The sequence below is a fragment of the Myotis nattereri genome (assembly GCF_964212035.1).
Source record: "Myotis nattereri genome assembly, chromosome: 17".
In the NCBI taxonomy this organism is placed as follows: Eukaryota; Metazoa; Chordata; class Mammalia; order Chiroptera; family Vespertilionidae; genus Myotis; species Myotis nattereri.
The window spans coordinates 18,580,315-18,595,399 of NC_138092.1; the positions used below are offsets into that span (position 1 = coordinate 18,580,315).

General features: G+C 45.1%; 1 protein-coding gene across 3 annotated transcripts in view; it reads right to left on the bottom strand.

Moving 5' to 3' along the window:
* Positions 1 to 15,085, bottom strand: part of SYBU (syntabulin) — a 104,998-nt gene that overhangs the window by 55,668 nt on the left and 34,245 nt on the right. For 2 of the 3 annotated variants that reach the window (XM_081111311.1, XM_081111309.1), the window contains one exon: positions 13,434 to 13,632. In XM_081111311.1, coding sequence (XP_080967437.1) covers positions 13,434 to 13,632 — 199 coding nt within the window. Of the gene's footprint in view, positions 1 to 13,433; positions 13,633 to 14,241; positions 14,312 to 15,085 lie in introns of those variants that run through there. The other variant, XM_081111310.1, reaches the window with a different exon arrangement.

Here is a 15,085-nt window from a genome sequence, read left to right on the forward strand (position 1 = left end):
TATCAAATAGGCAGTGAGATAGGTGATCCTGAAGCTCAAGGGAGAGGTCAGGTAGCATCACCATCCTATAGGCGAGGGATTTACAGATGTGAGTCCTGGGGGTTGGGGGGTGAGGGGAGGACCGGAAGAGAAGAGGGCTGAGGCCTGGGACACTATCACATTTTGGGGACAAGGAGGTGGGGGTGAAGGCAGCAAAGGTGACTTAGGACTGAGATGAGAGGCAGAAGGAAAATATATCCCAAGACAGGGGCGTGTTCAATTGTGCTGATTTTTGCTGAGAAGTTGAGGAAAATAAACGCAGACAAGAGAATGTTAGATTTTGCCAACATGGTCACTCACATGCTTAACAAGGGAAAATGCTGGAGACAGGATTTTGGAGAGGTTTTGCTATGAAAAGGAGCAGAGAAATAAGATGGCAGTTGCCAGCTGATGAGGGGGTCAAAGGGAGCTTATTTTCTGCAAAAGATGTGTGTACTTGCGCATAGGTGTGTGCTGATAGAAATGAGTGTATGTGTGCTGATGGTAATTCAAATGCAGCGTCTCCGCTAAGACAGGCAACCTCCAACTATAAAAATACAGGGGAGAGTGAAGCAATTATTTAATGAATGTCTCCCTGGTTTCTTGGAGACAAAATAATCATGACATATAAACATTCCCGGGATTTCTGAGCTATTTTGGAGCCTTGAGTGCTCCTGTAAAAGTCATTCTGGTGCAGCCCCGGCAGTGCAGGAGGAAGTGAAGGCATGAAGTGGGGCAGGTCTCCTTTCCTTCCTAGAACTCCTGTTCTCTCTGAAATAAGGCCCCCCACTTGGTTTTCCTACCAAGCGTCAGTCATGTTGTCCGAGTTGCACGAGCAGCCAAAGGAGAAGGAATCTGGAGAGGAAGATATCTTGGTTCATACATGTAATGTAGTGTGAGTAAGGAATCTACCCAGTTTTGGGGCGGGAGTTGCCGATGCTGAAATTGGGGAGCAGGTTGTCTCTATCATTGCCAGAAGACAGGTGAGCCCGACAAGGGTGGTGGTGGGGTGCAAGCCTTTATTTCTCTTGCTCTTTCTTTCCTAGGGCATGATCTTTACAAAATGAGCATGTTACTAATACTTCCGACTTTCTATCTTAGCAATATGAGTTCATTTGCCGTTTCCAAGCCATGCCTTTTCAAAGACTCCGTTGGTGTTTTTTTTTCGTTTGTTTGGGTTTTGTTTTGTGTTGTTTTAGGTTCCTTGGCAGGAGAATATGGCAGAGATGGAGAGGGAGAGGCAGAGGCAGGGAGAACTGGAAAGCTAGGATAGCTTACTCTCCTGAAAACCTTACAACAAGGAAATGCCAAACCACTCTAAGGACACCGGAGTTACAGTTGGCTCCCTTATAGAAATGTAAATATAGCCCCCTCCCATCTATTTCCCCACACTGAGAAGCTGAAGATGGTGAAGGTCAACAGGGATAAAAAATGGGAGAAGGCTGAGGAAAAAAACAATGCTCATTACACAGCATTCTGGGTACTTTTTTTTTCTATTTGGAAAAAGAATTGTTTTAGATAACATATTTGTTATCGTGGTATTTACTTCAGTTTAAAGAAAGAAACATGAAAGAAAAAAGAAAGACTATGCTCAGAAACAGTCTAATTCCAGCGGCATTCATGAAATAAAATTCTGAATTTTGAAAGTTAACCTCACAGGTGAAATGTCCATCCACAGAAGAATGGCTGAGTAAGCGATGGCCTTCTGTAGAGTGGGACGCGGTTGTCACTGCAATGGATGAGGGCACAGCCATGCACTGGCTCCCAATGACCGTGCAGGGACTGCCTGGAACACACACTCCAGGACAGGAGTCCCGTCAGTATTGTTCATCGCTCTCTACTCACCTACTAGGGTGGTCCCTCCCCCACAAGAGGGGTTCAATAAATATTTACTTAACACATGAGCAGGTTAATATAGCACAACCTCACTTTGGCAAAAGGCAAAACAAAATAAATCCTATAGCCCTGGCCAGGGTTTTTCAGTGGTTAGAGCATTGGTCCCTACACAAAAGGGTCTTGGGTTCGATTCCGAGTCAAGGGCATATACCTGGGTTGCAGGTTCGATCCCCAGCCCTGGTCAGGGAGAGTTCAAGAGACAACTAATCAATGTGTCTCTCACACATCAATGTTTCTCTCTCTCTCTCTCTCTCTCTCTCTCTCTCTCTCTCTCTCTCCCTCCCTCCCTCCCTCCTTCCCTCCCCCCCACCCCATCTCCTTCCTACTCTCTCTAAAAAATCAATTGAAAAAAATCTTTGGGAGAGGATTAACAACAGCAACAACAAAATAAAATAAGTAAATAAATCTTATAAATGTGACGACCTCCACTCGGACATGTGTTTGCACATTTCTATTACTTTTAAATTAAATATATATATAGAGTAACAAGCATGGAAAAATATCTAGTCCTCTGAAACACCTCAGAATCAACAGAACTGTAGGTTAGGATCCGCAGGGTCTCAAGAATTCTGTCAGCATCTAAGAGGAATCCTACCTGCATGGCCAGGCCGCCCACACAAAAGCAGAGGGAAGGATGGCTCAGCCAGCCAGGGAAGAGGAACCCGGGAACATTCATCTGAGGGGGACGAGCTGGATGAGCCCACCTCATGAGCACTGGGGTCACTGGGACACTCGGTTTGGGTTTTCTCAAAAGAGAGAGCGGTCAGTCTGAAATGACGGGCCCCCTTCTGGAGCCAGATCGTGGCACCTGGGCAGTGGAGCGCCTGGGCATGAGGATGGCTATCCCATCCTGTGAGCAGCAGCTGGGTAGGAGTCTCTGCTGGGCAGAGGAGGGGCCGGGATGTGTCTCCAAAGCAGGAGACAGCCAAGCTGAGCAGCAGAGGCGGTTTGGGGCAGTAACTGGTCCAGGAGCCAGCAAAGCCACTTAACAACACAGGCGCACCCTGCAGTCTTGCATTTCTGAAGTCACCAGCCTCCGCTGGGTCAGCGGGAGGGGACCAGCGCTTTCTCAGAATCAAAAGCACCTGTGGAGCAAGGTGGGGTGGTGGCTAGTGTCAGGCTGGAGTCCTGGGAAAGTGGGGATGAGACTTTGTGCTCAATTCCTTCTTCACTTTAAACTGGGCTGTTGGCTTTCCCCATGGTTTTCAAGTGCCAGCTCTTCAGTGGAGCATTTGCTGATTTTCTTAGCAAGAGATTTCTCTCCCAGCTGCCCACAGCCCTGGGGGCATGGTTCTATTATGGAGATCATTATTATTATTATTTGTTTTTTTGGCTTCACAGGAACTTCTCAGGACAGGAATGTTTTCTTCATTTAATAAACCTATTAAATTGAGGACTGGGTATGGTTCTAGTTGTTTTATTTCCCCAACGATTTAATAGATTTTATTAAATGAATGAAAATACATTACTTGTCCTATTCTCATAATGATGCCTTCTACCAAATTCCAACAAATACTTATTAAGTAACTGCGACATGTCGGCTACTTAATAAGTATTTGTTCCTGCCTTCATGGAGCTTATAGTCCATCAGCCTCCCGGGGAACCAGGTAATTGAATATGAAATTTTAAAACCAGGTCATGTGGTATGGCAGAGGAAGCCTCAAACCCCTGTGCTGCATTCACATCTGGCCTTTCTGTCCTTCCTTACATGCCTTTTTTCGGTCTACCCCAGTCTCATTACAAAGTTATCACTTCTTTACTATTTTCAATACCTCTCTCTCTTTATTGTGCATTTCCTTTCAGCCTGAAAACATTATCAAAATACCTGTCATCTGATGAACACCCTATCTTCACTACACACGAAACACTTGTTTTTATTCTGTTTCCTCTTTCTCATCCCACTTCGGCTTTTTGAAAAATGCTGTCCATACTCCATTTGTCACCTCCCATTCTATCTCGGCCTGACGCAACGTGGATTCCACGCCCACAACCTCCTGGGACTGTTTCTGCCTAAGTCACTGATGCCCTGGCGGTCTTCTCCCAGAGTGCTTTTCAGTGGAAACCTCCTAATCCTGCTGTGACCTCTGAACCTAATGGCTTCTTTCTTCTTAAAGGTCTTCCTTTGGGATTGGAGACACTGGCTCCCCTCCTTCCTCTCTGAGTGCTCATTCTCAGGTGCCTTGGTTTCCTTATTCTGCCTGCTCTCGCTTTATCTCAGAGTGCCAGCCCTGGTCCTCGCCTCTTCTTCCTCCATGCACTCTCCTCGGGCAATAGCGGCAACTTCCTTAACTTCAGCGACCAGCATCTCTGACTTCTTTTCTCTCCCATTGGTGCTCATCTGGAAACTTGGACACAATCCTTTCTCCTTCCACCTGCCATTGGTGACTAAGACCCATATGCTCTAGGCCAGCTGTGGGCAAACTACGGCCCGAGGGCCGGATCCGGCCCGTTTGAAATGAATAAAACTAAAAAAAAAAAAAGACCGTACCCTTTTATGTAATGATGTTTACTTTGAATTTATATTAGTTCACACAAACACTCCATCCATGCTTTTGTTCCGGCCCTCCGGTCCAGTTTAAGAACCCATTGTGGCCCTCGAGTCAAAAAGTTTGCCCACCTCTGCTCTAGGCCCTAAGCCTCATACTATCGTTTTATCAGTCTTCACTTAGACTGTCACAGTGGCCTGCCAACCAGGCCGCCCCTCCCATCCACTGCCCAACACATAATCAGAAAGAGCTCTTAAATTACAAATCTGGTCAGAACCCTTCTCTGCTGAAAACCCTTCATTGGGCCCGCAAGATCTTTGTGAATTGCACAGCGGCAGCCATGAGCCACATCCCACTATTTATGTCTGCTACTTTGCCTACAGAGTTGGTTAAAGAGCCGAGTTTTTAAATTTCTGAATATACCGTTAGAAGGTATTCTGACTACCATCCAGTTCTAGAGTCCCCCACGACTGTCATCCACCCAGGCAGCCTCACGCTTTACATTACTCTCTAGGTCCTGTATGCATCCTTGACCTCATGGATCAAGTTCTGACCGGACCTGCCCACCCTGCTAATCTCATTTCATGCCTTTAACTTCGGTCCACTGATGCCAAGGCTTGTGTTTATCCACTACACTAATAATGTCACTTCTCTGAATCCCTGGGCTTCTGAAATGTGAGAGGCTAATGCGATCATAAGTGGAACAACAAACTCAAATTACCAGGAAGGATTGTGTGTGTGTAAAAGGGGCAGGGAAACAAAACAGGTGAGTGCAGATAGTCATGTGGGAATCACTTTCAAAGATTTGCTCTCCATGTATTTTGGTGCCAGGGTTAGGGCAGTAAAGTAATAGATGTTTCCAATCCCTGTGTTTTGTTTTTTAATCCCTATGTTTTTAAAATATGTTTTTTATTGATTGCAGACAGAGGAAGGGAGAGGGAGAGATAGAAACATCAATGATGAGAGAGAATCACTGACCAGCTGCCTCCTGCATAGCCCCTTAGTGGGGATTGAGCCTGCAACCTGGGCATGTGCCCTGACTGGGATTCGAACCGTGATCTCCCGGTTCATGGGTCAACACTCAACCCCTGAGCCACACCGGCCAGGCAATCCCTGTGCTTTTTTCATCTTTGTAGCCTTAGCACACTCCTGATTCTTAATAGCATTAAATAAATGAGTATAGGATAATACATTTCTGTGGAAGTTTACAAAATTCTGAATGTCTTCCTCCTCCCAGGCCACAGTTTCTCTCTTTTGCTTTGTCTCTTTCAGTGTACCAACTATTCAGGGTACACGCAGGGCATACCCAGGATAGCACTTTCGGTGCACCCAAATCATCCTAGCACCAGCGAGAGAAAATACAAAAGAATAAAAGCCATGGCTCAAAATAGTAAATCCAGAAAAAAAGGATTCTATGGGAAAACGGAGAAAAATGTTTTCTCCGCCCCTTTACTTTTCTACTATTTAAACACAAATTAAATCCATTACGTAGAGATAAATATTATTATTTCTAAGACTAATGGCATGGGAGTTGTAGATAAACAACGAGAAGCTGTAATTTCTAAGGACTGTGCAGGCATTTCCCTTGTCCATACGCATGGGTTTAAATGGCCTGGCTGGGCCCCACCTCCACCATCTTGATCCTCACTCATCTTGTGATGCCACCTTGGGCACACCCCTTGCACTTCTCATACAGAATCCCCCAAATCACACAGAGACCACAGAGCAGCGAGGCTGACTTAAAAGTCATCTGGAAAACCTGTAAAATACCGATTCCTGGGCCCTCCCATTCTGAGATCATGGGGTGGGGCCAAGGCACCCACATTGTAAACCCATTTTCCTGAGGGTTCTAAAGTAGACCAACACCATACGCTGAAATTGAGAAATACTGTCATAAAAATGAGTAATTTGGGACATAAAAGATGTTCACATTGGGTGCCGTAATTTGCTTTCAGGCATGGTCCAACTCTGTCATGATTGCTTTCACAGTCCCTGCTGCTAAGTATTTTTTATTATTATTAAATGTCAAGAAAACTTTGCTCTTGTCCTCCTAATGGCAGTTACCACATCCTCACAGAAATAGTGCCTGTGTAGCCTATTTCATTAGGCACTTATTTCTGTGACTGAGGCAGCTAAGCACCTGAAATACATATTATGCAACTGTGTCTAAGTCCTCTCCTCATTAAAATGATACTGAAGTCTTAGGGCCTTTTTTTTTTTTTTCTTCACAGCAGGTTGGCAGTCATTCAATTATGCTGTAATTCGGTACTGCAGCTCACTTTTACTTAAGCAGTTCATCTCAATTCTGTTCATTATGTTCAAAGGCTTGCTTATATCCAGATGCCAAGTTTCCTCCATTGGACAAAAGCATGGCAGACATATTTCTGCTTGGCAAGGCCTGGCAAATTTTTGGAGGCGTTGTCATGCCATGGCAGAGCACTAGTCAGGTTGTAATTTGCCTTAATTGTTCTTCCCACAAACAGCAACAATGATTACTTCTAGGTCATGGGCACTCACAGAAGGATTTCTCCACAGCCACTGTAAAAACCAAAACACTTTCTGCCAACATCTTACTCAGGATTAGATTGCAAAGAATTTTGGATTCTGACCATTTAGTGTATTGATGGGGTAGATAGTTTTTAATGGGTTAAGCCATAAATTTGCCTATGTATCTGTGTGTGCAGATTAGAAACGTGGAAATAACTCAGAGAAATCACTGGTCTCCCATAAAACAGTGTTCTATATGCATAATTTGTTCCACCTGCCATGTTTACAAGGCACCCCAAGGAGAGCTCGCTTAAAACCCAGCAATCCATCTGCCTCCCAGTTCTAAGGGGCAATTATTGCCCCAACTAAGCGAAGAGGAATGCCCAGCATGCTGCTAACCATGTCAGGTGACTGATGTATGTGACTGACTTACTCACCCAGGTCATCAGCTTTTCTAATAGTGGCTGGAGTCGTGGTACAATGACAAACACAATTAACCAATGAGAGAGAACGAGAGAGAGAGAGAGAGAGAGAGAGAGAGAGAGAGAGAGAGAGAGACCTACCTAGATGCAGTGGGCCATACGCGGGACACAAGTCATAAATATGGATTTTATCACTTCTCATGGGAATGTTAAAACAAGAAACACGGGCACGGGGTTTGGGGGGAAAAAAGATAGGGGAAATTTATGCCAAAACATTGGTTAAAAACTGATTAAAAATAAAAGGCAAGACATGAAAGCAGGTGTTTCGTTACTATTAACTGTATTTCCTTATGCTTGTATATTCTTTTTTTTAAAAAAGTGTTAGTTAATATTTACTAAAAATATATGTTTTATTGCTGTGTACACAAAATAGGGCCTGGCCTCCAATATGTACAATATCAATTTAACTGTACCCAACTAAGGACTCAGTGACTAAGATGAATACCGGCTGTAAGGAGTAGACTTTTAATAGAATAATGTTCAAGTACATTGCAAAACACACACACACACACACACACACACACACATCTTCAAAGAAATTCTGCTCATAAGAAGCTATTAAAAGAAGAGCTCTTTGGGGACACACCCCAAATGAATTACAAAAAGTCACACACAACTCCTTCCTGAAATGAGATAGATACAACATACAAATTAGCATATAGAATATCAAGTCATTAAATGTTCCTTATCAAGGTTCCCATGGGAAGAAAGGGGGAAGGCAGTGGCATGTGGGAAGGAGCAGAGAAAAGTGAAAATGGACACTTTGAAAACAGTTTCCCGTTTTTCAATTTCGCTGATCTATAAAATGAGAAGAAAAATTTGAGGGTGGGGATGGAGAACAAATCCATTATCATGATGTTTTTCTTATAACACAGAGCCAGACTCTCAAAATAAAGGATAATCCTTTATATTAAAAAAAAGCAAACTTTGTGTAAACTCCCTATTATCCTCCTTTTATATATATATTTTATTGATTTTTTTACAGAGAGGAAGGGAGAGGGATAGAGAGTTAGAAACATCGATGACAGAGAAACATCGATCAGCTGCCTCCTGCACACTCCCTCATGGGGATGTGCCCACAACCAAGGTACATGCCCTTGACCAGAATCGAACCTGGGACCCTTGAGTCCGCAGGCCGACGCTCTATCCACTGAGCCAAACCGGTTAGGGCTATTACCCTCCTTTTAATAACTAAATATCTTAGAATATATGATGCTCTTAACAATGAATGAAATGCCTTTGGCACAGATTTGGGGAAAGAGCCTCTAGTTTGCAGTCCTTAAAAGATAATTTTCAAATTAAATTGCATCTCCCCCTAATCCTGCATGTCCCCTTTTCCATTAATGAATGTGATGATTCATGAAAGAGATAAGCTAATGCAGAAGGACCACTGTAAGCTTACGAAGCTATGGTGGTAACAGACACCTCTAAAAAATTACAGTTTCATTCTAGCAGAGGATGGCTTTTGCAATGTTTGCAGGTACCCTGGTCTCTGACTTAACTGCCATGATTAAGCAACCAACACATATTCTGGCCTTAGTGTTAAAGTGGCTGGATTAAAACCAGCTACTCCCATCTGCTGGTTGGACTGTTTTACATTTTCTCCCGCACTGCCTGCAGCTTTAATGCTCCCCACAGTACCAACCCATTTATTTCCCATCCACTGGCTGACCTCCTAGAGCATCATTAACACGCCCCCCAAGGCCTTGCTCCTGTCCGTTTTAGTCAGCGCAGCACTCGGAGTCCTCATGGGGTTTGTCAGGGCTCTGCGGGAAAGGCAAGCAAAGACGGAAAAAGCACCAGCCCGAACCTTGGGGAGTCACCAACACAGGAGGATGAGGCCCAGGAACGAAGGGGATCCCACCAGGAGACAGGATGCGAGGCTGAAGATGGAAAGGCAGGTTTACAGACACCCATCATTAGCTGCTTCCACCACTCAATTCTCAGCTAGTTAGTGGCAGAAGGATCAATATCTACTTTCGATTTTCATGTACAGCATTATGGCCTTAGTGGGAGACGGGTCCCCTGGGAAGGAGGGGTGATCCAAGGAATGGGTCTTGGAGAGAGTGATTCATGACCAAAAGTAATAATTTTATTGGTTTGTCAAATGTATTTTTTCTAAGATATATTTGGAGTTTTTCTTTTGTTTTGACCAACTTTTCCTTTTTTTTTTTTTTTTTTTTCTGATAACACTACTCACCCTGAAGTCAGTTAGAGAAAATGATTATGTGGAGAGAATATCAGTAATAAATGTGGAACTGAGTTACGTAAACAAAGCCATGTCAGTTTGAAATGATATCCCCTGGAGATTCCTGAGCTCCAAATGGAGCGAAAGCAAACAGCATTACATTCTGCAAATACGATTCCAGTTTCTAAGGATCTTAACTGCTCCAGCTGGTCAGTTTTCTTCCTTATCAAGCAAACCCATCAGTGGATTTCCATTTTAATCTAAACTCATATCATTCCAATAGCAATAAATATTAAAATATAACATTTTGATAGAATTTCCTTTCAGAACCAAGCAGATAATCTAAAGCTTTACAAAGGAAAAAAAAATAGGCAGCACAGTATTTCTAATATACAAGTTATGGATGGAATTCTTTTGTGAAAGTATATAATAAACCCAAAGTTGCATTTTAAAATCCCTGAAAAATGTAGTTTACCAATACTAAATATAATGAAATATTATAATCTGCTAAATTAGGGCATTAATCACAGTATCTTGATTCACATATTCCTTCTAATAATAGCTTAATCTTCAAATTACATTTTCCCTAAAAGTTCTAAAAATTATCCACTATGAAGCATTTTTCATTAATCATGAGATAGTCACTCATTTAATTTTTACCCAAATTCCTAGTACTTCTGAGATAATTCAAATCCTTTGAAGTTATGCGCTTCAATGAGTAAGTATAATAGGCTCTATCAAGTGACTATGGTGGGGTGGCACCTTCTAGAGCTATGAAGAGGTTTGTACTTTTACCAAATATGCTCAGAACTTTAAGGAAACTTCCTTAATCATGTGCCAAAACTGACATTCCTAGATCTTCATATTAAGAACCATCATTTGTTAAGCACCTCTATAAGCCAGGCACTGAGCTAGGAGTACACTTAGGTATGTGGTTTCATTCAACCTCACAGCAACTCGACAAGGTAGGTATTACCATCCCATTTTATGGATGTAACAACTAAGGTTTAAAGAGCGTAAGCAACTTGCCCAAGGGCACACAGCTTGTAAATGGTGCCAAAGCCAGGGATCCCCACTCAGGCCTGAAAGATTACAAAGCCTGTCCTCTTCCCTCTGTCAAAATTCCAAGGCCAGTCCTGGGATGTGAACCTCCTGGATCCTGAGGTTTAGGAGTTGCTTTATCTTTGAGGATTCCACAAATAGCAGTCCACAGGCTTATGAAGGTTGTTAGTTTAAAATGCAAGAGGATATGTTTTCCATATTTAACAAAGGAATACATTTTTATTTTATTTTTATTTTTAGTCTCACCCAAGGATACCCCCCCCCCAATTGATTTCAGAGAGAGTGGAAGGGAGAAAGGGTGGGGGAGAGGGAGTAGGGTGGGGAAGAGAGAGAGAAACATCGATTGGATGCCTCAACCAGGGCCAGAGATCCAACTTGCAACCCAGGTATGTGTCATGACCCAGATGGGACCTGAGACCTTGTGCATGGGATGGATGAGTCTCCCATGCACTGAGCCACATCGGCTAGGCAACAAAGGAATACACTTTTAAACAGTCATGGAAACAAGAAGTTAGAATTTGCATTGTAAATTATCAACTAAAATAACATATAAAAACAGGTATGAAATTCCTGGCCCATTTACCATGTACCTGCAATGCACACATTTCATACTCTTGGTCCATTCGCCATGTACCTGCAATGCACACATTTCATACTCCGGGCCCATTCGCCATGTACCTGCAATGCACACATTTCATACTCCTGGCCCATTGGCCATGTACCTGCAATGCACACACTTCATACTCCTGGCCCTTCGCCATGTACCTGCAATGCCCACATTTCATACTCCTGGCCCATTCTCCATGTACCTGCAATGCACACATTTCATACTCCTGGCCCATTCTCCATGTACCTGCAATGCACACACTTCATACTCCTGGCCCATTCGCCATGTACCTGCAATGCACACACTTCATACTCTGGGCCCATTCTCCATGTACCTGCAATGCACACACTTCATACTCCTGGCCCATTCGCCATGTACCTGCAATGCACACACTTCATACTCCTGGCCCATTCGCCATGTACCTGCAATGCACACATTTCATACTCCTGGCCCATTCGCCATGTACCTGCAATGCACACATTTCATACTCCGGGCCCATTCGCCATGTACCTGCAATGCACACATTTCATACTCCTGGCCCATTGGCCATGTACCTGCAATGCACACACTTCATACTCCTGGCCCTTCGCCATGTACCTGCAATGCCCACATTTCATACTCCTGGCCCATTCTCCATGTACCTGCAATGCACACATTTCATACTCCTGGCCCATTCTCCATGTACCTGCAATGCACACACTTCATACTCCTGGCCCATTCGCCATGTACCTGCAATGCACACACTTCATACTCTGGGCCCATTCTCCATGTACCTGCAATGCACACACTTCATACTCCGGGCCCATTCGCCATGTACCTGCAATGCACACATTTCATACTCCTGGCCCATTGGCCATGTACCTGCAATGCACACACTTCATACTCCTGGCCCTTCGCCATGTACCTGCAATGCCCACATTTCATACTCCTGGCCCATTCTCCATGTACCTGCAATGCACACATTTCATACTCCTGGCCCATTCTCCATGTACCTGCAATGCACACACTTCATACTCCTGGCCCATTCGCCATGTACCTGCAATGCACACACTTCATACTCTGGGCCCATTCTCCATGTACCTGCAATGCACACACTTCATACTCCTGGCCCATTCGCCATGTACCTGCAATGCACACACTTCATACTCCTGGCCCATTCGCCATGTACCTGCAATGCACACATTTCATACTCCGGGCCCATTCGCCATGTACCTGCAATGCACACACTTCATACTCCTGGCCCATTCGCCATGTACCTGCAATGCACACATTTCATACTCCTGGCCCATTCGCCATGTACCTGCAATGCACACATTTCATACTCCTGGCCCATTCGCCATGTACCTGCAATGCACACACTTCATACTCCTGGCCCATTTACCATGTACCTGCAATGCACACACTTCATACTCCTGGCCCATTCGCCATGTACCTGCAATGCACACATTTCATACTCCTGGCCCATTCGCCATGTACCTGCAATGCACACATTTCATACTCCTGGCCCATTCGCCATGTACCTGCAATGCACACACTTCATACTCCTGGCCCATTTACCATGTACCTGCAATGCACACACTTCTTACTCCTGGCCCATTCGCCATGTACCTGCAATGCACACATTTCATACTCCTGGCCCATTCGCCATGTACCTGCAATGCACACACTTCATACTCCTGGCCCATTCGCCATGTACCTGCAATGCACACACTTCATACTCCTGGCCCATTCGCCATGTACCTGCAATGCACACACTTCATACTCCTGGCCCATTCGCCATGTACCTGCAATGCACACACTTCATACTCCTGGCCCATTCGCCATGTACCTGCAATGCACACACTTCATACTCCTGGCCCATTCGCCATGTACCTGCAATGCACACACTTCGTACTCCTGGCCCATTCGCCATGTACCTGCAATGCACACACTTCGTACTCCTGGCCCATTCACCATGTACCTGCAATGCACACACTTCGTACTCCTGGCCCATTCGCCATGTACCTGCAATGCACACACTTCATACTCCTGGCCCATTCGCCATGTACCTGCAATGCACACACTTCGTACTCCTGGCCCATTCGCCATGTACCTGCAATGCACACACTTCATACTCCTGGCCCATTCGCCATGTACCTGCAATGCACACACTTCGTACTCCTGGCCCATTCGCCATGTACCTGCAATGCACACACTTCGTACTGTACCTGAACAGAAGCTGTTGCTGCTAATGGTCCTCCCTGAGCGCCCGGAGCTGCTGTGGTTGAACTCTCTGCTCTCTTCCTCAGAGAAGGGAGACTCCGAGGCTGGGGACACTTTGTGCTGCTGCTGGGGCAGATGGGGCCGAAGAATCAGACGGGGAATTCGGCTTCGGGAAAGCTCCTTCTCATGATGCACTCTCTGCTCCTTCTCAGAACCGAACAGCAAAAAGAAAAAAGGAAACTTGTTTCCCCATCTGAACTCCAGTCTCTTCCTTCTGGGCTCAGTGTCCAAGAAATCACATCTGTGAATACTGACTCTTCACCGAGTAGCCCTTATCTCTGTGGCTGAAATGAATTCCACCGAGCTAGACCTTCTAATCTACTGAAAAGCACACACTCCAGCAAGGATGTGCGCGCACACGCGCACACACACACACACACACACACACACAATGTACTCGTCCACCACTGGCTGGTATATATCTGACTCACCTTCCCACTGGCTTTTTCTGCCCCATTCAAGCTTGTGGCTGTCTCAAAGGCTTTTTAGTACTCTCAGCACACTACCTGATTTCCTCTAGACTTCCATTTTGCTGTCCCTGAATCAGCAGTGACAATGTGACTTCTGTCATCCTACCTCCTCACATAGACCCTTATACCTGGAACAATCCTCTCCTGGTAGATCATGCAGCCTTATCTTTCAATCCCTCCTCTTCCAGCCAGGCTCTTAATTATTCATTAATATCCTGGTACACAAGGCTAGTTGCCAACAGACAAGCAAACAAAAATCCAATACTCTGTAAGATGGCTCCACCTTTTACACCATGGTCAGCTTTTGTTTTCCTACGGGATACGCACAGGGAAGAGATTTTTCTGTCTCCTTAAAAACACAGCATTAAATACAGAGGGCCATGTCGTGGTTTTTTTTTTAAAAAAAAATTGCATAAGAAGTAATATCTTGGCAATGTCTTTCCAGTTTTAAGGTGCTTTCCCAATCATGATTCCATTTGTCCCTTATCCTTCAGGCCACATAGAGAACACTAATTTATATCCCTATTTACAGATGAGAAAGCTGAGGCCAAAAGAGGTAACTATAGATGCTTGGCCAACACAGCACATCACCTAGAAGCAGAACCCGAAGTCCAGCGCTTTCGGGAGTCACCACCACCCTGCCTTAGGAAAATGGATTCCTAGGAGGAGCTCTTGGCAAAAAAAAAAAAAAAAAAAAAAAAAAAGCCACTGCTCCCTCCAACCTCTGCCGCTGAAAACAGGCTGCGGATTAGGTAACAAACACTATTTCGAAACATGACCTCTTGCTCCTTTCCACGCTGCTTACCGGGAAGGGTCGCTGCCAAAGTAAACACCTCGGGGAGGCCCGCACAGGGCAGGCGTGGAAGGGAAAGCCTCCGCCGGGGAATCCTGAGGTCGCCCCGGCACCCAGCCCACCCGGGGCGCGAGCCCCGCCCAGCCTCCGGGTTTCTCCCGCAGATCGGGCAGCCAGCAGGTAGCACACGCCCGCCTCTCTGCCCAGCACCCGCAGACCCCGAACCGGGGCTGGGTGGCTCCCAGCTGTCCTTCTCTCTGAGCCTCCAATACCTCCAATGCCCTTTAATCATCACACGCACACACAGGATTTCAATTGAGAGCTAGATCCCAAA